The 25,536-nt window shown below is 42.5% G+C and overlaps 1 protein-coding gene across 6 annotated transcripts; it reads left to right on the top strand.

Annotated features, from left to right (window-relative positions):
* Positions 1–27: 27 nt before the first annotated feature.
* On the top strand, positions 28–12,269 carry ATPSCKMT (ATP synthase c subunit lysine N-methyltransferase). Of its 6 annotated transcripts, none has more exons than XM_066625150.1 (5): positions 28–90; positions 6,224–6,516; positions 7,704–7,841; positions 8,679–8,729; positions 11,676–12,269. In XM_066625150.1, the coding sequence occupies exons 2-5, from the start codon at positions 6,235–6,237 to the stop codon at positions 11,835–11,837; spliced, it is 633 nt and encodes a 210-aa protein (XP_066481247.1). In that variant the 5' UTR covers positions 28–90; positions 6,224–6,234; the 3' UTR covers positions 11,838–12,269. The 6 variants fall into 6 exon arrangements, with proteins under 6 accessions (XP_066481247.1, XP_066481246.1, XP_066481244.1 ...); XM_066625149.1 differs by lacking the exon at positions 28–90 and adding an exon at positions 428–494; XM_066625147.1 differs by lacking the exon at positions 28–90 and adding an exon at positions 505–603.
* The last annotated feature ends 13,267 nt before the right edge of the window (positions 12,270–25,536 follow it).

Genomic DNA, 25,536 nt, shown 5'->3' with positions numbered 1-25,536 from the left:
GGGAGGTGCACATGCGCGTTCTCTTCAGCGGCGTCCCTCGTGAGAGCTATAAAGAGGAAAGGCGAGAGGAGCGCGCGTGCTACACTTCCGGTTAGAATTGGAAGCCTCCGTGATGCTCTAGGCCGAGGCACAAAGTGGTGCTGCTCAGTGGCGTAGCTAGAGAGGGGGCAAAGCACGAAGTCTTGCAGGGAGCCTCACCCTTGGAGCCGTCCTGAATGGCTCCAAGGGGGTGGGGCCGCCTGCACGCTGCGGTGAGGCTCCCTGCAAGACTTCGTGCTTTGCCCCCTCTCTAGCTACGCCACTGGTGCTGCTCTACCTTGTCTCTGTACAGGGTGCCAGTGGGGCGTGCACTGCTTCCTGTGGTGGGGAGGCAGTCACAGGGGCCTCCTCAAGGGATGGGAACATCTGCTACCTTACCTTGGGGCTGCATCGGTCCTGGAAAGTTGGATAGGCTGGGGCCCTTAGAGTCCAAGCATATGCCTGTCTACTCAGAAGTAAGTCCCATTGTAGGCAATGTGGCTTGCTCCCAGGCAAACGTGGATAGGATTGCTGCCTTAAACTGGGATAGGCTAACAGCACAAGCCTAACCAGGTCTACTCAGAAGTAAGTCCTATTTTGTTCAATGGGGCTTACTCTCAGGAAAGTGTGATAAGGATTGCAGCCTAATTTAATTAGATTGTGATGCCTTGTTTTGGGGGGGTGGTGTATTATTTGTCTGGAAGATTAGATATGCCTTGGGCATTTGGTGGGCAGCTGTGAGATACAGGAAGCTGGACTAGATGGGCCTTTGGCCTGATCCAGCAGGGCTCTTCTTATGTTATGTTCTTATGTTTCAGATGTGGAGACAATGAGGTGGATCACCCTGTTTCCTTAGCTCTATAGTTTTGCTTCCCTGAACGTTTCTACACAGTACTGTACATTCCATACAATGGCTTTCTTGGTAGAGTTGCGAAAAGCTAGAGCAGCACCACGCTGCATTCCTTAGGGCAGTGGTTCCAAACCTGGTATACATTTACCCCCAGGGGTACTTGCCAGGGCCTTTGGGGTACTTGAAAAAGAACTGAATAGTAGTGGGAAAAGGCAAGTCTGTATTAGAATGACTTGCAGGTGTAGCAAGGCAGGAAGGAAGGCAACCAGCTGGCTGTGAAAGCCTCAGAAACTGTTAGTTTCTGGTCATTGATTTGTGTGCTTTCTTCTAAGACTTAGGGCACAATCCTAGCCAGGTCTACTCAGAAGTAAGTCCTATTTTGTTCAATGGGGCTTACTCAGGAAAGTGTGGTTAGGTTTGCAGCCTTACAGTCCAATCCTATCCAATTGTGCAACCGCAATGCAGCCCTGGGGTAAGGGAACAAATGTTCCCATATCTTAAGGAGACCTCTGTGACTGCATCCCCAACACAGGAAGCAGTGCATACCCTATAGGCACAGCAGCACCGGAACTGGAAAATTGTATAGGATTGGGCCCTTAGTTAGAGTGCGTTTCATTCTAGTTTTTTTAATCTCTATTAGCCAACACCTTCATTCATTCATTCATTTTTTTTCACCTCTCTGATGGAGAAAATGTTGCTGAGGTAACACAGGTGGTCCCCCGCTTAAAAGAAGTCCCATTCCCCGGCGCACTGAGATGACGGATGTTTTTAGATGCCTTTTGTTCTGAATGGGAAGCAGGGAAGAGAATTGGTTCACTCCTGAGGACTAGGAGTTCACCCCCCTCTCATGGGGATAATGGTACAGTCGATTCGAACAGGAAGTAGCCGTCCTTGGTGTTTCCATCCAGCGTTCTGGCAGAGTTCTATCCACTGGCTGGGAGGGGTTTGCAGTACCTGGTCACCACTTGAGAGGTATACTGTAGAGAGGGTTAGGGATGGGGTGACCAGACGCCCTCTTTTTCCAGGACATGTCCTCTTTTTAAGCCTCGTGTCCTGGAAAAGAATTTAAATGTTCTCCTTTCCCCTGTGAGCAGCCCCTGCAACCAGCACAGAGTCTTCTTGTAAGCAGTAAATTATATGTAATAAACAGTATACTGTAATAAACAATTATTATAAACAATTAACAATATAATAAACAATTATACTGTAATAAACAGTAGTTTAGATTTAAAACTATAAGTTTTAAGTAAGATGGAAAAGTGGTTGAAATGTAGATTGAAAAAATTCCCTTTAGAATTGGGATAATTTTAAATTAACCACATGAAAGCAATATTTGAGTGTTTTAAGCTTTTGTTTTGTCTTGTCCTGCACTTTTCTTAGATGCCCTGCATTTTGGGGTGCCTTGTCCTCTTGTGGTTATGACATCCGGTCACTATGGACAGGGGAGAGAAATGACTATATCGCAGTGTTTCTCAAACCATGGGTCGGGACCAACTAGGTGGGTCCCCAGTCATTTTAATATTTTATTTTTAATATTAGACTTGATGCTGCCATGGTATGTGACTGCATTTGGGGAAATGTTACAGATCTGTACTTTGAACAGGCTACGATGTATATACTTTTAACAATGATAGTCAATGGGACTTACTCCTGGGTAAGTGTGAGTCAGATTACAGCCCAGGATTGTTAAAAATTTTCCTGCTTGATGATGTCACTTCTGGTCATGACATCACTTCCTTAGGGTCCTGACAGATTCTCATTCTAAAAAGTGGGCCCTAGTGCTAAAAGTATGAGAACCACTGCTATATCATTTCAGTCTCCTCATGTTGTTTGTTATTCAGAATACCCCCCCCTCCTTGAATTTGCTGGGTCTTACTTCCAAGTCATGCATTTTTGGCTTGGATACTGGCATTGGTTCCCCATAATGCGTGCTCATGATTGCCTACCTGAGTTCCATAAATTAGCAGGATCATTTTGCTTCCCATCACCTATGCTTTGACTTTTCTTACTACCGCTTGGGGGGGGGGAGAGGCAAAAAGAGATGTGGGATAAACCCTTAATTGGGTGTGCGGAAAATAGGGTATGACTAGAGGTGTTTGTTTCTACTGAGTAAGATAGAATTTTACAGCCCAATCTTACTGAACACAATGGGTTTACTTCTGAGTAAAATAAATAACACTGTTTTCAAACAGCTTTAGGAAGAGTAGATAGAGCAGGGGTGTCAAACTAGTTTCTTAGCAAGAGCTGAATATCATTCATGATGCCTGCTGAGGGCTGGAAGTGATGTCATTAGCAGGAAGTAATGTCATTAAACAGGTCATAACCAAAAAAATAAGCACTTTTCAAACCTAGGAACTCATTAACTGCAAATGACAAAGGGAAAATATGCAATTCTTGATCATTTATCAAGATACAGGAGAGCCCAATTTTCATGTGGGCTGCCCTTTCAGCAGTAGCACCTCAGCACTGCTGAGAGCCTGAGGGCCAGATAAAAAGCTTCCACAGGCTGCATCCGGCTCCCGGGCCTTACGTTTGACACCCCTGAGATAGAGTCTCTTTTTCCTCTCACATAACACCAGAACCAGGGCACATTCACAAAAGTTGAGTGTTGGGAGAGTTAGGACAAACAGAAGAAAATATTTCTTTACCCAGCTTGTAATTAGTTTGTGGAACTCCTTGCCACAGGAAGTGGTGATGGCATCTTACCTGGATGCTTTAAAAGGGGATTGGACAAATTTCTGGAGGAAAAGTTCATTACGGGTTACAAGTCATAGTAGGTATGTGCAAGCTCTTGCTTTTCAAGGTAGGCTGCCTCTGATTGCCAGATGCAGGGGAGGGCACCAGGCTGCAGGTTGTGTATGTTGTCTTATGTGCTCCCTGGGGCATTTGGTGGGCCACTGTGAGATACAGGAAGCTGGACTAGATGGGCCTTTGGCCTGATTCAGCAGGGTTCTTCTTATGTTCTTCATGACAAAGGCCAGTGGTTCCCGAACTATGAGTCATGGCTCCTCCAGGAAACCTCCAGAAACCAGCCAGGGGAGCGCAGAATCCTCAGGAAAATCCCACCACCCTATACAAAGTATAGTATTGTTGCTCTCATGGGGAGCCACAATCAATGGCCCAATAGGCAGTTGAAAAAGTTTGGATACCACTGATCAAGGCCTTTGTGAATGTGGAAATGTAACTTGCATATTCTTCATTAAGCCTTGCTTCCATTTCCCTCACCTTCCTCTGTTGTCTTTTTGTGTCTTTTTTATATTGAAAGCCCTTCAGCATAGGAAGCATCTTGTTCTTTTCTTTTGTAAACCTCTTTGAACTCTTTGTTTAAAATTTGTATGCAAATACAGTGAATAAATAAATACAGTTCATTTGTTCAGAAGTGAGTACTGTTGAGATCCTTGGGATTTACTTTCTAGTATATCAATTTTGGATACAGGGATTATTTTAAGTTCTGGACTTGGCAAACTTAGTTACTTGATGATATAGGTACATTTGGAAATGTACATACAGGGTGACCCAAAAAAAAACAGAACCCATAAAAATTTTATTAAATCCTACAAAGGTCCAGTAAATTTCAAGAAACTTACTGGACTCAAACTTCAATCATATTGAGGAAGATTATTGTTCCAATATTTCATGCACAAAGTTGACTTGTATACCCTGAAAGAAAAAAGAAGAAAAATTAAAAATAACAGTTTTATTCAAAGATTTGTGGGTTCTGTTTTTTTTTGGGTCACCCTGTATATTCTTTTGAATACTTATGTACGCCATAATGATCTTTATAATAGCTATTTGACCAGTCCTAACCCACACTGGAACAGGCAGGCCAACTGGCCTGCACCATATCCAGTGCAGGGTTGGACCTAGCTGCTGCTCAGCCTGTGACAAGGGAAATTAACTCCCCTTACCCCAGGTAACATGGCAGCAGCCCCAATGGGGCACATTTCTAAAGCATGGTACATTCTACAGTCAACTGCCATATGAAGCAGTTATTTTCCATACAGCATATCATATCATGACTTAGCATTTTACTCTTCTTCAATAGATGCTGCACGTTCTTATATAGCAAACATAGCATAGCAGAATATTCTGGGAAATAAGCAGTTTAATCTTGTGCTTGCCTACTCATATGTATGTTCCACTGAATTCGATTAGACTTCTGTGAAAGTGTGTGCAGGGTCAATCTGAAAGCATCTGAAGTTTTAAGTAATGATTATGCAAATGAATTCAGGAGTATTTGCATAATTGAGCTTGTATGTAATATAGCACTTTTTATTGTTTTGTTTTTTGTAAATGGGATCCAATTTATTTTATGAACATTAACATTTCTGATGTTGGAACACTGATGAATGTTATGGTAGAAAAGCCACAGTCATGCCAAGCAAAGCATTTTTGAAAACACATCCTTCTTTATTCAGATCTTGTAAGACTGGAACAATATGTATTAATATTGGATTATGTTTGTAAATGTTTTACTATATAAATGAGAATGGAGCTGATGAATAACTCCATTTCTCACATAATTCATTTTGGTTAATAGAATTTGAGACTTGTAAAGAAAAAACTTGTCAAGAAAAAAGTCATAAAATGAAATTGCTGTTATAAATTAGAAAACTGGGACGCGATCCAGCCAAAGTTAGGAATTTAAAGTCCCGTTGATTTTGATGGGAGAAATATAAGTGCAAGCTTTAAATAATTCATAAATGAACTAATGGAATTCATAGCCAATGAGATGTGGTGATGTCTTTAAAAGGAGATAGACAAAGTGCTCAATCCTATCATAACTACCCAGAAGTAAATTTCATTATTGTCAATGAAGTTTACTCACCAAGTAAGTGTGAATAGGATCTCAGCCAAATTCATGTAGATCTTTCAGTAGCCAAGATAACTCCATGGAACCCCATGTTCAGATGCAGTATGCCAGTTTCCAGTGGGCAAGCAGTGGGGGGGGGGGAGCTGTTGCTTTTTATGCCCTGCTTGTCGTTTTCCTGGAAATATCTGTCTAGCCTCTGTTGAAAATAGGATGCTGGACTAGAAAGTCATTTGGTCTTTCCAGAAGGGCTCTTCTTATATTCTTACATCCCCTCTTGAAATCACTGAGACTTAAATCAATGAGATTTAGGGCGCAATCTTAACCAACTTTCCAGCGCCGGCATAGCTGTGCCAGTGGGGCATATGCTGCATCCTGCAGTTGGGGGGCAGTCATGGAGGCCTCCTCAGGCTAAGGCAAAGTTTGTTCCCTTACCTTGGAGTTGCATTGCCTTTACCTTGGTACTGGAAAGTTGGTTCAGATTGCACCCTTAATGTGCCTAAAAGATTGGAAGTTGAACATAATAAATGTTTTCCCTTTTCTAGGTGCTTCTGTTATGTCGAAAGTACTTCCTGGAGACAGCACAAGAGACATTTTGCCTTTGATGGTCACCAATGAGAGCCCTAAACAAAGGAACTGGGGCTTATTAGTCACTGGTGTAATTGGTGGGACATTAGTAGCACTTTACTCAGTTGCCACTCCATTTATCACTCCAGCACTGAGGAAACATTGCCTGCCATTTGTACCTGCAACTACAAAGCAGATTGAAAATGTCCTGAACATGCTGAGAGGCAGAAATGGATGCCTGGTTGACATAGGTAGTGGTGATGGACGCATTGTAAGTTTAAAACTGCTTTTTAATGAAAGTATTTTTGAACCTGACAAATGGATGTTAATGAGGGCTTTGTGCAGCACAGTGCTGAAGGTGTTTCTATTCTGGGCTCTGCAACAGTAATAGTGTGGACAACTACATATGAAAATGTGAAGTTGCCTTGATTCATGGCCCAATCTTACCCAAATTTCCAGTGCCAATGTAGCAGTGCCAACAGGGCATGCACTGTATCTTCCAGTAGAGGAGCAATCATGGATGCCTCCTCAAGGTAAGGGAACTTTTTTTTTTTCTTACCTCAGGACTGCATTGCAACTGCAGTAGCACTGGAAAATTGAATAGGCTTGAGCCCCCAGACCATTTGTCTATCTAGTGGCGCAATCCTTTCTTGCACTGGAACAGGCAGGCCAGGAGGCTTGCGCTGTATCCAGCATGAGATAGGGCTCCACAGTGGCTCATCCAAAGGTAAGGGGAAACTTTCCCTTACCCCGGGGTAAGCCACTGCAGCCCCTGTGGGTCTCCTCAAACTTTCACCACCTCGTAAGGTTGCATAAATTCAAGGAGAGTGGAGTGGCTTGAAGCTGCTCTGAGCTGCTTGGGAATGGGGGTTGGGATCTAGCATAACAGTCAGATCCCAGCCCCGCCACCCGCTCCCCAGTCACCCATCCCCAGGGCCGCCCTCTGCCTGCCCTCCCCGCACCCTTGAATGCCTCCCTCCTGTCTCCTCCCCACCTACCCCAGAGCCTTGTGTCAGCCAAGCTCAGCCAACGCAAGGCTCGCCCACCGCAAGCCGCCATGGAGTCTGGATGCAACCTCCCTGTGCCAGCGCACCTCTGTGTGCTGACATGGCTTGCTCTAAAGGAGGCGCAAACGTGCTTTGCAGCTTTACTATAAACGTAAACGTGCTTTACTCACAGTTAGGATTGCACTGCATACCACTTTTGTCTACTCTCCCTGACATTTGCTTTTTGGCACAGGTCTTTCCCAGCCTTGCTACCCAAGATCCTTTAACTGAAGGTGCTGGCATTTGTCCTGGATTTTTGTAGAATTTCTGTCTTGCTGTATGTGCTTAGGATTCTGCCACATGTTTGTATAATTTTAAATTGTTTTCTGTGATTTCACTAAGCAGAGCCTTCAGGTAGTGTCCCTGGGAATCTTTCTCCTGCTGATTAAAAAACTGATTTGTGATTTGACAGGTAATAGCAGCTGCAAAAATGGGATTCAAAGCTGTAGGTTATGAATTAAATCCCTGGCTAGTATGGTATTCCAGGTATCGCGCTTGGAGAGAAGGAGTTCATCAGGAAGCCAAATTTTACATTTCAGACTTATGGAAGGTATGTATCTTCTGTAAATTACATTTACAATTGCTCAGTGGTACAAATTAAAAATGGTCAAATAGAAACCAATACAGTATCAACTGAATATTTTTAAATGCATATATGCTGGATCTGTGTTCACTTCCAGACTATGAATCAATATATTTATGTAAATGTCATTATAGAATAATACTAATTGGTTTGTTTGGTATTGAACTATATCAGGCTATCTGAAGGAAAACACTCTTGGCTTCATGGAATATTTGAGTATATTTGGCTGACCAGAGTGCCTGGTAAATTGATAATTTTTGACTGGTGAATCAACTAGAAAGGTCTAGTATGGCAGCGGATGCCTTGAGGCTAAACTGTCATGGTTGCCCAGTAGAGAGACATCGCTCTGATTCAAGATGAAGAAGAAGGGATATAAGTTGTAGTACATTGGTGCCATCAGACAGAGAGAAACTGGAAGCAAAAAGGGCAGATAATTCCACTTAACTTATGTACAGCATCACTAATTCTTATGAAATGTGGATGCAAGAAACAGATAAAAAATTTTCTCACATAATTGTGCATGCAGTTACACAGGTGTAAAGTGCAGTTATTGTATCTGCTGGGTACCTCAACAGCCAGCTGTAGTTCTAGATCACAGGAATGTGATCTCTCCCATATTCAGTGCTATTCTTTGCAGATGTGCTGAATGCAGGAATTGGGAGGTGGGAGCTAGTCAGCTACTCCTGTTTGCCCCCCTCACATAATGCCTGAATAGGGCTACACAGGCTATACTGAGCAGTGAAAAGGAACAAACAGTGCATTTATAAAGGCTGAATACTTACAGTTGCCATTTATTTTAAACAGGTCAGTTTTTCCCAGTATACAAATGTTGTTATTTTTGGAGTACCCCAAATGGTAAGTTTCCATTATTTCATCATAGATTATCTAGAACAGGGGTGTCTAAACCTTTCGGCAGGCGGGCCACATCATCTCTCTGGCACTGTGTTGGGGGCTAGTTAAAAAAGAATTAATTTACATTTAAAATTTGAATAAATTTATATAAATTTAGGGAAATGAGTATATTAGAGATGGAACATATGAATGATTGAAGGTCTCGCAATAGCTCAAGGCCTATAAAAGGCCTTGCGTGAAGCAAGGCCGGCCTTTCCTTTGCTGCTGCTTCACAGACATGACACAGCAGGCAGCGGAGGGAGCCCTTGGCCCACAGCTCACGCAAGAGGTCAGACAGTTGCCCTTATGCTGAGAGCAGTCACATTGGGCCAGCACAGGCTCCAGCAAGTCTCCAGAGGCTCATTGGAGACTAGGGATCCCCTCGGGCTGGATTGGGGGTCCCCAAGGGCTGGGTTATAATAATAAACCCCGGGCCTGGGTTTGGGCACCCCTGATCTAGAATGTTGAAATGTCAAATGAACCAAAATCTTTGATAATTATTAGGTTTGACAAACTCTGTCTTCTTTAGGGGTAAATATAAATAGTGAAATCTGAAGGTGAAGCTTGGGGCTCTGCACGTGTTTGCACATTTGTGCATATGTGGAGCTCCATGCATTAGGAGAGGTAGGATGACCCCACCTTCCTCACATAGTAGTCATGCCCCATGTAGTACCAGTGTAAGACACCTCAACTAATACCCATAGGATTGGCCTGTGCAGTCCTTACCATATGTGGATTGGACCCCAGCATATTTTGCTTCATGCACATAGAGTCCATTCACAGATTTTGGAAGAAGAATGGCAGACATGATCTCTCTCCCTCACCATGCAGAAGCAGAAAAAACTGTACCTGCAAGATATTTCAGTCATGTTACATATTTAGTATTTCCCTTCAACGTTTGCTTTATACTAGCAGTTCTCAAACATTTTGATCTCCAGGACCTTTTACGTATATTCCTAAAAGGAGTCTCAGGGAACCTGCCAGAACATGTGCAGAGTCTCAGAGAGCCCCAGAGCACTGGCACATACATAGAATGATACAACACGAAGCAGATGATGGCTGCTTATGGGGTGCTCATGGAGCCCCTGAAGGGGTCTTGGGGAGTCCCAGGGCTTCTAGGAGCACACTTTGAGAAACACTGCTTTACACTAATCTCTAATTCAACTAATAGCTTAATTTTCCATAATATTGCATCTTACTAACAAAGAAACCAAGGATAAGAGGAAATGCTTTATTTATTTATTTATTTATTTATTTCCTGCCTTTCTGTCCCAGTAAAGGGCACTCACGGTGGCTTACAAAAGAAATCATATAAAAACATAAAATATATAAATATGTATAAAAATAATAAAACTTGGAACCAAAAATTAAAATAAAAAAATAAATAAAAATAAAAAAATTGAAAGCCGTGCCATCTTTAATGGCATCTTTTTTTGAGTGTTGGTGTAAAAAAAAAAATAGAACACCTTTTTAGACAGGTTCTTCACTGAGAGCTTGATTTTTAATTTTGTTAAAGCCTATCCTTTCCCATTGCCATGATGTTTCTTATGTGGGCAGAAAAGCAATTCTCCCCTGGTCATCTTGTAAATATGACAGCAGATAGGTTCTATCATCTGTGTGATAGGACGTGGGATGAGAGAAATAAATAAACCTAACAATAGCTGCTGATAGTATTTGTTTATATAATAATTAAAGTAGAAAGAAAAAAATGCTGCTTGCAGGCTTATAAAGAGCAATTTTAAAAAAAACAATTGGGCAAGCAGAAGAGACAAGACACAGATCAGAGATTAGCTGTTCAAGAGAAAAGTTTCAGAATGTGTTTAAAACACCAGCAAGGAAAAAAAGATGCAAATGTCTGCAGGAGGTTGTGAGTTACAGGGAAAGGACTGGAGTATAAAATAGAAGTAACCGAAGGTTTATACAAGAGAAGAGCATCTGTGGAGCAGCAAGGACCAAATGGCTAAAGAAGGGAAGAAAAGCAGGAAGAGGATAAGGAATTAATGATGAAAATAAGTAGTACAGAGGACATAACTTACTCTGAATCAGTTGGGGAAGTAGGAACCAAAGAAAGGAGCATAACAAAGGAGAAAATAAGGATCACAGACACTGTAATCTGATAGCAGAATTAAGGGTAGAAAACAGGCCAGAACCAACAACCCAGAGGAGCCAACCCAGAAATAAGAGAGATACAATAATCAAATTGGAAAGGATTGAAGCGGAAATTCTTTACATGCTTACTTAGGAGTAAGTTACATTTAATTCAGTGGAACCCGCTTTCTGAATAGACACACATAGGATTGTGTTGTACGAGTGTTACCTTGTCTTTGCAACAAGGGGAAACAAGTAAAAAAGATGAAACTGATAATCTTCAATGACTTGAATAAAAAGGGTTTTAAAAAAGAAGGAAGAATAAATCATGAGTTCAAGACCTGGAAAAGAAAATAGGTCTGCTTTGTGATGCTTTGTATTGGTACTAGTTGTTTCCTCCCCTGAATTTTTATCCCAGACTACATCTATCATTCCTTTGCCAATTTGCTGTTACAGCATTTCTCAACTTATTTCTGTGGAGCCAGCATGTTCCCATCTTTCCCATTCAGCCAACCTATTATTTAACTTCTTGTTTCCTTTTACTAGTCTCTCTCTCCCTCTGACATTTCTTCATAGTATTTCAGGGGCCTTTGTTCTTTCTCTGTCTTCCCCTATTGTACCACCATACATTTTCTGATATGTACTGTATATACCACATAATCTCTAGCCTAACTTCCAAGGGAATTTTCAGTCCCTGGAACTTCTCTGTTAAGCACTTGGAAAACTGATATTTCATAAACCATTTACTGATCAATCCTAGACATACTTACTTGGGAGTAAGTCCTACCACACCTTCTGAAAATTTATATTGTTTCTTCACAGATGCAGCAACTGGAGGAGAAGCTTGGAGAAGAACTCCAGCAAGATGCCAGAGTTGTTGCGTGTCGTTTTCCTTTCCCACACTGGAAGCCAAATCATAGTATTGGCGAGGGCATTGACACAGTGTGGGCATATGATTTTGAATCTTTTAGGGTGCAATCCTAACCCCTTATGTCAGTGCTTTCCATCACTGGCATAGCAGTGCCAATGGGACGTGTGCTGCATCCTGCAGTTGGGATCACTCACGGAGGCCTCCTAAAAGTAAGAGAATGTTAGTTCTCTTGGAGCTGCATTGCCCTTATGTCAGTGCTGGAAAGCACTGACATAAGGGGTTAGGATTGTGCCCTTAGTTGAATAAAAAAGATAAAACACATTCTAATAAGTTGAAATTTCCAAAACTTTAATCTGATGGCTTTGAACGATGAATATTGATGTAGATAGCATTGTTTCTGCGGCCTCTTATATTGGTGGAAAAACATTTCAGAGGTAGTTGCATCGAATTCCCCCCCTCAAAAAATTTCTTAAATCTAGTGTTCTTTAATGCTGTCTGTCATGAAAAATAGTTCTGTCATGAAAAATACATATACTATACATGTTTTTTACTAGTCCTGATCCAACCTTGTGCAGTAAGTCACTTGCCCTTAAATTATAGGATGAGGTGGAATATAAACCAAAGAAAATAAGGGTAGTGAATTATCAATTTAAAAATGTGTTGGCAAAATGTACTCAACACAACAGAAGTCTGTTCATAAAATATTTAGCAAATGGTAACACATAACAAAGGTTTATTAAGAATTGGGTTTTCTAATACACCTAATGTTTGGGTAAGTGTTCTGATTTAGTATTATAGAATAGCCAATATTTTATGTGTTTTTTTATTAAGACTGCAATCTTATACACACTTATGCAAGCCCCTTTTCCCCTGCTTGCTGTTACATACCCATTTTACTAATTTCAATATTTTCTCAGGGCAAGGTACAGAATTGCAAAAATATTTGAGATCTTAAAAAGTATTGGCAGAGTACAGTGTGACCCAAGACATAGGCACAAGGGGAAATCTGTTACATGTGCAAGGATCAAATGCAGTGCCTTGCAAGACAGCTTAGTGGAATGGTATAAAATAAGGAGGGAGGCAGGTTAAAGACACAACAATAGATAGCTTTTATTGTGGAGATAAGAATACAATAACTGGGAAGGGAATCAAAAATAAAAAGCAATGCAGTGTACATGACAATCACTCACATTTTCTAAACCTTATACCTCAGCAATTTTTAGGTAGAATGAAAGAGAAAGTGGAAATCCTTACAAGAAGGATGGGTGCAATAGCACAAGCAGAGGAGGGGAGAAAGGAGGGAGGAACAGAATGCGGGGAAATAAGGAGGGTTGCCCAAATGGAATAAGTTCTTTAGAACTGGTAGTTTTGCAGTAGTGGGAATAGAGGGGGAAGCAGTGGTGGACCTCCCATTCATTTGATGGGGCAAATGCCCCACATGCCTTTAGGACCCTGCGGAAGCCTCTCTGAGGTTCCCGATGGGGTCAGAAATAGTGCTTCCATTTTTCCGGAAGCAAGTTTAAAGCATCCGGGCAGCCTCAGGAAGTTTAGTTTGGGGGGGGGGGGTGGATTTGTGTGCAGGGGGTAGCAACATCCTGTGGGGGCCTGCCATTGAGGACCTTTGTCCAGGGGCACGGGACTGGGGAGGTTCACCACTGGGAGGAAGAGGAGAAAAGGAGAAGCAGGAAAGCACAAAGGTTCCTGCTGCAGTACAAACCAATGGCTGTGTCATTATTCTTGTAGTCTGACCTGGGGCTACAAGCAAGGAGTGAGTTCCTTAGTGGGCCATGAAAATACTTCCCTTGCTGCTAGTGGGAGACCCTTGCCTTTTTCACCATATGGTTCCTCCTAACCAGAGCTGGAGGTGTTTGAGTGGATGCCCCCTCACACACTTGTAAGGCTAGTGGTTTGAGCAGCTGTCACTGTTAATGGGTCTGAAAAGGAGGCCTGGAGCTAATTTCTAAGCCTCCCCCTTAAATAGTGAAAAAATAAATCAGGTGTCCTTAACTGTCACACGCTCACACCAAAGAAGGGAAAGATAAAACATGAAGTATATTGTCAGTTTGACCTCACAAGAGACACAAAAGATAGTGGGGTTTGTGTCGGTCAGGGTTACCAAGAGCCAAGACAGCCTGTCTGCATCTACTGAGGCAAGCTTGTAGTGTTGCAGAAAGTGCAGGCCAAGACATAGTGATCTGGTTCCAAAAGGGGGCAGTGAGAGGATGAAAAGCAGAAAAGAGCTTGTAAAGCAAACCCAGGAAGGCAAGCAAGGGAAGAAAGTTGAGACAGCAAACTCTACTTTGAGGAAAACTGAGAGTGGATCAGTGAGTGCCTAATCTGTGCTTTGTGGCTGAGGGAATGGTGTAGGGGAGGAAAGTTGGAAGTTATTTGATACTTATCCAGGGTGCTGGCTGACATAGCAGTTCTTGGGAAAGCAAGTGTGGGAAAAGGGTAAAGAGGAAAAGGGGCGTGTGACACAGCACCAGTGGATCACTGAGCAATGCATAGCTGATACAACAGGAGCAAGAATGGGGAAAAGATGGATAATACAAGGGTTTATAGAATTGCTTATTCATTCATTTAAATATTTTTTATCCGACCTCCTCCTGGTAAGGGCAGTCAAGGCAGCTTGCAACATTTAAACATAAGACAATGTAAAAACCCCAATGGATCTGATAAAAGCAGTTAAAAATTGTTTAATTAAAACACCAGTCCATCTCATCAGCTACCAAATGCCATCTTGAATAAAAAGTCCTTAAGACTTTGCCAAAGATTCCACAAGCGGGGCACCACCACCAGAAGGTCATGTTTCTTGCTGCTGTTCCCGTCACCTCCATCAGTGGTGGCATGGTTAAAAGGGCACTCTTGGATGACCTCAGAGGACGGGTTGCATTATATGGAAGGAGGTTGTCTGGAACCCTAAATTAGTACCTTGAATTGTGCCTGGAAGTGAACCAGCAGCCAGTGTAGCCACTGAAGCAGCAGCCTGATTGGGTCAAACCAACAAGCCCCCACAACCACAGGGGCAGCTGCAATTCTATGCTAATTGCAGTTTCTGGATAGTCTTCAAAGGCAGTCCCACTTAGAGCATGTTGCATTCATCTAATCTAGATGTCACGACTAGGGCATGGGTCACTGTGGCTAAGTCTAAATGATTCATGTATGGTTCCAGCTGTTGGATCAGCCAAAGCTAAGCAGAGGCTGCACTTGCCACAGCCTCAACCTAGGAATCCAGGATCAGCTGCACATCTAGGAGAACTCTAGACAGTGGACCTGCTTCTTCAGAGGAAGTGCAACCCCAGGACAATGGTCCATTACCTGCAACATGGACTTCTAGGCCAGAAGAACTTCTGTCTTATCAGGATTTAATTTCAGCTTGTTTGCCCACATCCAGTTCTCAACTGTCTCGAGGCAGTGACTGAGGACCTCACAATCCCTTTGTGGAATTGTGGAAATCAGGTGGAAAGGAAAGAGGAATCAGGTGGAAAGGAAAGAGCTGGATGTCATCAGCATAGTGTTGACTCCCTACCATTTTTAATAACCAAAATCCCCATAGGAAAGCATAGAGGCTACTGTCATTGTCCTTTTTATTGTGTCTTGATGGTCCTTTGTGGTCCATCCCTGCCCCAAAATCAATATCTTTATTGCACACCACAAATGTGTGCAAGCCATGAGGAAGCTGCTTGAACCATTCACTAATGAGGCTATAATATATCACCAAAACTAGACGTGATAGGGCAAAACGGACACCATTTTTGGAATCAGAACCCCAAATATACCCAGGAATTGGTGTAACATTTAAGGAAGCAAAATGCGTGTTGGCCTATGTTATCGTTACAGCCCTTGACTGAGTGTACAGTGAGGTTGGTGAGAGAACCTAAGGTTGGAGATGCCTCATTCGTGTTGTTAATGACTTTGTTTACTCCAAAGTCAGGAAGCTCCCAGAACGTGACTTGTTTACTAGTTTAAGAGCCCAATCCTGAGCTCTTACTGCTGGTCCTCTTCTGATGTTGAGTGTCACAAATGTGCCATAAGACACGTCTGCAGCCCTCAGTGCTGGTTCAGCAACAGTGCTAGCTCAGTACCAGCCAGCACTGGGCTAGCGCTGGTGGACCACCTCTACTCTCCTGCTCAGTGACTGCACAAACCGCTGGCGACAGAGAAGTAAGTGGGGGAGGCAGGGAGGGCGTGGGGTGGGAGGGAGGCAGGACCGAAGGAGCTTTGCAGGCCCAAATTGAGGCTCTTGATTCTATGGCAGCCCAAGGGCTGCTGCAGAATCGAGCAGCCCCATTGCGGGGCTACTTGGCTTACCTGGGGGAAGGGGGCTTTCGTCCTCTTCCCCTAAGAAGCTACCAGCGGCTGCCCTTTTGCACACAGGATGCCATGACAGCTGTTTCGACACAATGGGCAGCTTAGGACTGGACTATAAATCTGCTAACCAGGCAAGGTGCTTGACTGGCTTGCATTCACCACCACTTATGCATGTAAACATGTCAAGCAAAAATTCATAGAAAAAAAATAAGCGTGTCAGACAACAGCAGGGCAAAATATGTCATACACACACACGCGCTGTTAAGGCCAACAGTCTCTCACACAGATACAGCCACCGTTGGCTAGTAGTAGCAGCAGAATTTCACTGGGGATACACATCCACTTACACACTGTCATCCACATTCTACCACAAGCCATGCATAGCTGCATGTGAGCAAAGGGCTGAATCGGAGCGAACGTCTTATGCGGCACTGGCAAGCTATCAATGCCAGCCAGCACAGTGGGAAGCCACCAGTATTCTCAGCAACAGGGATTCATCCTATCCCCCTCCAGTAAAGATTATATGATGGCTTTATTTGTCTTCTGTAATGTCATCAAGTAGACAAATATTATTGGCTAAATGGCACTGTGACATCATTGTATTAATGTGATTCCTGATTGGCTAGGATCACACAGTAAAGGTAAAATCCTAAGAAGCACTGCTGCTGCAGCCTATTGGGGCTTCTAACTAACATTCAAAAAATAAGTGAAAAACTAGTAGGTTTTTAACAGGGATTTTTGCTCCTGCCACAAGTCCTTTTCACGTTTTCATGTAAGATATTGATAAGCTAGAAAATGTTTTCATGTAAGATATTGATAAGCTTATAAGTCTGCAGGCAGGGTAACGTGTGTGTGTGATATACATATATATCTCCGTTTCTTTTTTTTCATTTTTTTTAATACACTTCTTAGAAAAGGATTGGATTTACTGATGCTATGAATGACGGTACTAGCTAATACATAACCATGTCCATTAGCAGGTGCTGTGGTGCTCCACAAATCTTTCAGAAATAATTGCTTTTTTAATGAACAACTTCATGTCAGGATAGGGTTTCTGCTTGGCAGTTCATTTAACAGTTGTACTAATGTTAATGCTTACAATTACTAGTTATGTTTGCTCAACTGTATTTGGGTGGGCATTTTTCAAAAAGCTATGAAGGTCATCATAGCAACTCAGCTCTGATTTAAAAGCCCTTCATGGACTGTTCACTCCAGGAGACAGAATTTGAGAAAGAGGCAGTACCGTAACAGTGTATTTTTCTTTTGCTGTGATTGCACCTGCTCTCATCCCCAAGGAATTTCCTACAAGCAGTGTGTCTCATAGGAGCCCTTTGCATTGTTTTGCGCTCCCTGAATTATAGTGAGTTCCAAGGCAGCTATATGTTGCCAGTTTCCTTCTAAGGAGAAGAAATTCTCCTCCTAAGGAGAAGAAACTGGAAAACAAGTCAAAACTTACAGTAGCATTATCCTGAAGTAGCATCAGTCCCTAAAATCAGCAACAGTGTGGCTGCTTCTTGTTGGCTGTCTAAAAAAATAAAATTTCTGCCCGATTCAAACTCTCTCCCCCTTTCTTGGCACACAGTGTTCTTGAATCCTATTCTGACAGGGAACCTGCATTCCCAAGTTTCAGAAATAGCAATTTGATATGACAGCAACACATCTTTAACTATGGGCACAATCCTAACCAGGTCTGCTCAGAAGTAAGTCCTATTTTGTTCATTGGGGCTTACTCCCAGGAAAGTGTGGTTTGGATTGCAGCCTATGACTATTTAAAAAAAAAAAAACTAGCAAATTGGCTGTTGTTTCACTTTGCATAGCTGTGGCAGTGTCCAATGTTGGGCCAACCATGCTGTGAACAGGAACCGTTCCATCAGGTTGCACTTTGCAGAGCTAGTATAGTGTAGTGACAGTTTATGGTGGCAACAGACGCTCCAGGAGTCTCAATAGCTGCAGCAGGATGGGCGGCCAGGATATCCAGGACTCTGTTGATGGTAGTGAGGATCCCAGACAGGAACACTTCCCTATGTCTGTATCTGAGGGCAGGATCAAACTTATAAGTTCACTTCTTTTCCATTCTGCTTCACTTTGTTCCATTTTATCCTAAAACCTTATTTGTGTATAATTGTTGTTGTTACTTCCATTATTAAGAAAACAATACATGGACAATTCATTACAAGACATATACAGGACAATTCTGATCCCAATTATGAAGAATCTTTGAACACTCTGTGCAGACGTGAAACTGCAGCAGGTCAAGAAATTGTTGGCAGAGGAATCCTCTAACATTTCAAAGTACATTTGCTCTACATATTGAAACCAGATCAATGCAATATTATTACAGAAAATTAGGAATACCATCTGACAAACGGCTAGGATGACAAAGAGCCTGAGACCATTCATAGTCTGGAGGGTTCATTTGAAAAGACAGCACAGAGTATGTTCATTCTTGTTATTAATCTCTTGGTTTGTTTCATAAAAGTTCTGGTTAAATAAGAGATTACAAGACTGCGTGGCAGCAGAGAGCCAGGAGACTCATTCGAGACTCGCATGGTGAGAGACAGAGCTTGAGGATATGAGAGAAATATAATAAAAGTTACCATTCAAAATCATAAATCCCCTGGATGGATACTCCATTCCTTTGACAGAGAATGGCTTTTCTAGAAATATGCGCAGGTTTTTATTAACTTTTTATTGGGAGACATTTCCATTTTACAATATATAGTACCATGCCTCATTCCTTCATTCAGTTTTGATTAGGTTTTTTTCTCCTTAAGGTACATTTGAGTCATCGGATTAGTTAAGGATACAGGATGATGGTGTTACCAAAAGGGCTGTTTTGTTTAGGGGAATTATTACACTGCCCTTATTGGAACCTTAGGGTCGTAGGCTGGATAACAAGACGGCGTAATGCAGAGAAATTCCCTTTTGCTTAAAGAGGAGACTGAGAGAAAGAACTTTTAATAAAAAATTATAGTTTTTATTACAAAAGCACAAAGGTAAACATAATGCACATGGAGAAATGATAAGTGTATGTTTCTTGGTCCTAATACTTGAATCCAGTGTACCTAGCTTTCATGGTGGTTACGTGTGGAGAGTATTTGGTGCATCCGAGGAAAACAAAAAGGAAGGGGGGTTGTAGGGAAGGCTTTTTGGGGTCCCTGCTCTGCCAACCCCAGCTGATAACTAAAGATGGGGAGAGAAGGGGAGAGAAAGGGGGGAGAAGGGAAAGAGTTCCAGTCGCAAGATAGTTACCTTTCCTGTAGAGCCAGTTGGAGGGGGGGAAGAGTCCTGTGGAGAGGACCCTCTGACACAACACAGATGTGTTGGTCCTTGGAGAGGCAGAGAGTGAGAGGAAGCGTTCACTTAAAAGGGGTTGGGAGACAGTGCTGAGCTGGATGGTAGCTTGATTACTACCACACAGCAGGGTGCTTGGAGTATGTAAAACATTGAAAGAGGATCAGGATGTCAGTTATCAGCACAATTCAATGGGATCTATGGCTGGGTTCCTAGATGGGGGAACTTAAACTATACAATGAATCAGCCACACAAGAATTTTTATAAATATATAAAAATATACAGGTATTTCTATACCGCCTTTCTAAGATTTCTCCTCGGACTTTATTCAAGGCGGTTTACATAGGCAGGCAATTTTTAAATCCCCATAGGGATTTTTACAATTTGAAAGAAGGTTTCTATCTTTCAAGAAACCACAACAATCAGATGTTTCTTTCTTGGTCTGGCCACACATTCTGGCCTCCATCCTCCCACGCACAGAGCAGATGGAACAGCTTAGCTCAGCTTGTCAGCTGCTTCAAGGTCGCACGGTGCCGATGGCTTCGAACTGGCGACCTTCGGATGTTATCTTCAGGCAAATGGAGGCTCAACCCTCTAGACCAGACCTTCTGCTCCAGATCTTGAAGAAGGCAGTTCAAGTTTGCATACAGTACTTAAACAGTGTTTGGGTTAAAACAATACAATGAATACAGTAATGTAGGAGACACTTAAACAGTGATTTAAGACACCAGACTTCTTCCCATAATATGTGACCATGGGGTGGTGGTTGTGTAACCATGAGCTTGTGGCTTGACCAGAGTTCTGGAAATGTGGCCTGTGTGCTAGGAGAACAGTTTAGCCTGCATGATATTTTAGTCCATAGTAACATAACCAGATATAGAGAGAAAATCACAACTAAATGGCAAAAGGGAATTTTCACGTAACAATGGGACCAAAGGGTCAGATCCAGCTCCATGTTTCCAACAGCAGCAAGCCAAATACCATCAGGAAGCTACAAACCTTTGGTCTGATCCAGCAGTCTCATTATGGCAGCCATCTTGTTTGAGCCCTGCAACTACCTCTGAACGCTGAGGACCTATTTAGCCCTCAAGGCTAATATCCAGTTTTGTTCACTAAATTGATCCAATAAAACACTGTGCTGTTAAGGATTGAATCAAATCTTATACAATGAGGCTTACTCCCAGGAAAGTGTGGATAGGCCTGCAGACTTACAGTGGCGTATCTAGAGAAAATAGTGCCCCTATCCAAAGAGCAAAGTGGAGAACATGAGATGGGAAGCAGCTCTGTACATTCCACCAAATGAATTTTTTTCAGCAGGCTACACAAAGAAGGGGAGATGAGGAAGAAGCCAACCCTGTTCCACCAAGTGAATTTATGCAAAAATCCAAGGATGCTAAGCCCCTCTAAAAAAAGATGAAAAATAGTGTTCATTTACCTCTTTTGGCTGTGGTGCGGAAACAGTTCATTGGTAGAATAAGGGTAAGTTCCCCTTTAAGTGTTGCCCAGGACAGATGTCCTCACTTATGTCACTGTAGCCTTAGCCTTGTTGAATCAGGTGATTAATATGAAATAAAACTGTGTCAGAAAATAGGATGTCCAATTCCAGTATGACACAGATGTTGCCTCACCTTTCTTAGTTGTAAGTTTCAAGGCTGGTGCTCATATGCATGTACATTGCTTGATTTCTCATTATATGTTTGCTTAATACTTGGTGCCTGTGTTCACACATGCATGTTTAGCCAATTGCTGCAATCCGTGGTAAATTGAACTATCAAGCTATTGCTCCACAGAAGAAACTTTTCTAGCCTTGGACAACTGATTATGCCCTCCTGTCAGTGGAATCAAAATTATGCTATAGGCAAATGTTGCAAATTAAGAAATTACAAATGTAGATCCTCACACACAAATATGCAGGAGCAGATGGAGAGGGGGCTGCATAAAGTTTTTTTCCTGCTTCTTTCCTTCTTCACCCCACCCGTGCTTGCCCAGTTCCATGGAGCTAGCCCTGGAGACTGCTGTGATCTCAGCTAAGCAATTGGGGCAGTCCTCTTTGCAGCATAAAAGGTCCTATAGGGGGTGCAAGATGACCTATGAGCAGGTAAGGCAGGTTGTTCCTGTTCTTTCCTCCTCCAATTGTCTTCTGCTGCCCAACCTAATCCTTCATACCTCTCCACACTTGCACCCAAACTTACCTTTTGAGGTGAACATTGTTTTCTGAATACTGTACATATAAATCAGGACTTGCTTGAAAATGGCCATTATACACAGCTGGTGGTTCAATAAGCCTAACATTTTGAATTTCCAGTTTCTGTCTTCTATTTGCCTTTATCTTTGTCTATTTTATGTCCTTCTTTCCCCTGCCCTGATATCTTTCTTCCCTAATCCCCAATAAAATTAAGTCTGTAAATCCCTTATCTTTAGTGCCACAGGAATTAATATAACAGTGATAATAATATGTGTTGTCATTTGATAAAATTGAACACACACACACACAATTTTGAAAATTGTGCTCCAAAGATTTTGCTTGATTCCACACAAATATGTTTTGCTCCTTGTTGCTATGAGCCTGGATCTTATGCTACAGGAACATGGTAAATCCATCATTTTTCATCCACTATGCCTTGTTTTGAAAGCCATACTTCTTGATAAACAGCATATAGCACTGTAGATCAAAGTGCTTGAACTGGTTGGTGTACTACAGTCCATCATTAACACTTTGCTGAAATAAATTCCTTTTGTTTTCCACAGTTACCTAGTCGACAAACCAGCAAAAAAAATACTCTGCTTATCCTGTTTGATTCAAACAGTCCCCAGGAGGAGCAAGCAAAAGGAAGTGGTGATAGACCGGTAGTTAAGAGTAAAGAGTCATAAGCGAGTTCCATCTCCTTCTCCTTCTGGCCCACGTGGCCTTTTTACTGGGAGAGCAAGAACCAGAAGGAAACAGAGCTAGGTGATCCTATTCTAATCACTGGTGAATGCAAGCAATCAAAACAATATCATGGTGCTACTTGCAGCTCCACCACTGCAGTCACATGGAGTGACAGCACTGGATGAAGAAGTGGGCTGCCATTGCTCTGATCCTATTTCTGATTTATTTCAGTGAGCAAAAGGATGACAGAGCCAATTTAAGCAACTTGGTGGATGGTGGGCAGATCCAGTGGGTGAGGTGCCCCTTGTCACTGTACTGATCCCCCCGAACTCACTGCTCAAAGTGGCTGTATCAGTCAGCCTCATGGCTACATACTTATCTTCAACGTACGCATAACTGCAACTGTGACTACCACTTCATGCATCTGACCAAGTGGGTCCTGGCCTGCACTTTTGCATAAGCTTTTTTATGCCACAATAAGTAATATCTTCTGTACCACAGGATTTTGAGTTGTTGTTTTTCTAATCTACAACATAGGGAACAATCCTAACCAACTTTCCAGTGCTGAGGGAAGGGCTATGCAACTCTGAGGTAAGGAAAAGAATATTGTCTTACCTTGAGGAGGCCTCCGTGACTGCCCCTCAACTGCAAGATGTAGCACATGCTCCATTGGCACAGCTATGCCACTGCTGGAAAGTTCTTTAGGACTGCACTCATAGTTACTCCATCAGAAGTCATCCTGCAATAGCTCTTCTCTGAAATTCATCTCTCCCCATGTTCTTCCATGATGTACAAAGATGATCTGTGGATTGAATTTACCTTTGCCATTTCTCTGAAAGACTCAGTGGTGAATTCAGACAACATTCTACTACAACGTTATCCTTGCTTGAAAGAAAGAAAGAAAGCTATTTTATGTCATTACTCTTTTCAGAGGGAAAAGAAAACTACATTAGCTTCACCTGGAGCACATCAGATAATTTTCTGGTAGATGTGCAGTGATGTGTCAGAAACAGCCGACAATTCCGATGACAGGCAAATTCTTATAAATATATTAATGGGGAAAGTGTGTCTCTGTATTGGCAAGGGTTTGGTATTTTAAGAGCGAACAATGAACTGGAGGGGAGAAGAATAATGCTTAGCATACATATTAAATTCCATTCAGTGGAATGGTTTTAAGGACTGCAATGAGAACAGAACGATTCTTGACTTTTCCTGCTCATGCCAAGGGAAGAGTAGTGAAAAGGTCAAGACAGCAGGATAACATTAACGGCATGGTATCTAGGCATAGTACCCAGAGTATGATGCTCACTTAATCCTCAGCGCAGCAAAGGAACACTAAGGCTAGTATCAAGTACTGTTGAATGGAAAATGTGGTAATCAGTCACTAACATCTTATCCACTCCATTACCATGAGACCTGGCCAAAGAGGGCACAGAACATGGCCTTTCAAAGCGGAAATGTCTGGGCAGAATCTTTCCCAATAAGAAGGCAAGTGATAAAAAGGACTCAGAGCATATCCAAACTCATCATTCCACTGGCACAATAGCCACTCTGCCATTCGAGGGTGTCGCAAATGTGCTGTAAAACCGCGCCACCTGGAGAGCAGGCAGCATCGGTGGGAGGCTTGCACCACCCTTCTCATGTTGCATCCACAACTCCTGCCACAGACAGAGATAACAAATGATTGGGTAGTGGAAGGGTGGGTGGTTTGGAGGCAAAGAAAACTGTACAGTTAGATTACCAAGTACTAAGGTCTAAAATTCCAGTATACTCCAGATTCTGCCAGTGTTAAACAACTCTGCCTATATTAAACATTTAATTCCATTCTTTTGGTATCCTGAAGATTCTATAAAAGGCATAGTCTAGCTCCGTCCTGCCCAAAAAGTTGGTCATTTTTTAAATCAAAAATGAAAGTACAATCCAAATCCTAACCAACTTTCCAGCACTGGCATAGCTGTGCCAATGGGATGTGTGCTGCATCCTGCAGTTGGGTGGCACTCACGGAGGCCTCCTCTAAGTAAGGGAATGTTTGTTCCCTTACCTAAGAGCTGCATTGCCCTTATGTCAGTGCTGGAAAGTGCAATAGAATTGCACCCTAGAGGCTCATAGTTACAGTCTATGAATCTAATATTCATAATTACTCATGAAAAAATCATTGATTGGACAACATACGTATTTCAGAGGAAACACTAAAAAGTACTCATATGCTTATGACTATAAGCATGGTGTTCATATGCTTATGACTATAAGCATAGAGCTCATATGTTTATGACCCTCATGATATTAGGTGGAGTGGAATTTTGCAAGAGACAAAATAGTTAGCAATACTTTTGGTTTACAGAAGTTCATAGCTGTAAGACTTACTGAAACTAGCTGGGAAACAAGACGTGTGTCACAGGCAAACCAATGCAATAAGAGTCTGATGGTCTGATGGCCTTCCCGGAGAAAAGCAGCAGAGAAGGATTTACAGCAGAGAAGTGGCATGATGGTAGTGATGGTTAATCCTTTCTCCACTCAGTTTCTCTAGTGCAGTAGTTCCCAGCCTTTAGGAGACCGGGATCACTGAGACAAAAATTGGAACTGCCATGGACCACATGCAACCAGGGCCTTCAAGTGGAATTTTATTAGCGGGTACAATGTTTCTTTTGGGCCCCTTCCCAAAGGGGGAGGGGAGGGAATGAAACAGAGTTGGGGAGGGTGGCAACAGGGGTGGGGAGGGAGCAAAACAGGGCAGGGGGAGGGTTGCAACTGCAGAAAGTGTCTTTGGAGCCCTGATCTACTGTGTTTCCCAATGTGGAACACACATCTACCTGCCCTCACAGTGTCAGCTACATCTGGTAATACAGAAAACCAAACACACTCCTAAGACTCTAAATTTTTTTTTAAATTTGGAAAATCATTGCAGAAAATTAGATCATCATATTTAGGCTCACGCTAGAATGGAAAGTGTTCTGTGTGTACCGAAACATACTTCTGCAGCAGCTGTAGTTCCACAGCTGTGTCCTTGATACACTCCTTCAAGGTAAGCAGATTCACAAGCCAAAGAGCTACTGTAGCAGGCCAGCTTCCTCCCAGATTTCACACTGTTCAGGAGTGTCACATATGCATCCTTGGCCCAGCACATATGGCTTGTGCAGCCACAGTCACCATGCACCCAGCATCCTATGCGGGCAGCAAGTCTGGGTGAGATTGGAAAGTATAAGATCCCAGGAAATTTCTGGGGGCCCTCATTTGGCTCCTGGGCTCTTCTTCTGACTCTGGGTCTAGGTACAGATTACCCTCTGTACCCCCTTTTATAGGTCCTGCATGCAACTCCCAGTCCTTCACACAAAAATGAC

This window comes from Tiliqua scincoides, chromosome 4, assembly GCF_035046505.1.
Source record: "Tiliqua scincoides isolate rTilSci1 chromosome 4, rTilSci1.hap2, whole genome shotgun sequence".
NCBI classification, from domain to species: domain Eukaryota; kingdom Metazoa; phylum Chordata; class Lepidosauria; order Squamata; family Scincidae; genus Tiliqua; species Tiliqua scincoides.
Note: the sequence above shows the minus strand (reverse complement) of the source record. Positions and strands in the feature narration are given on the sequence as shown.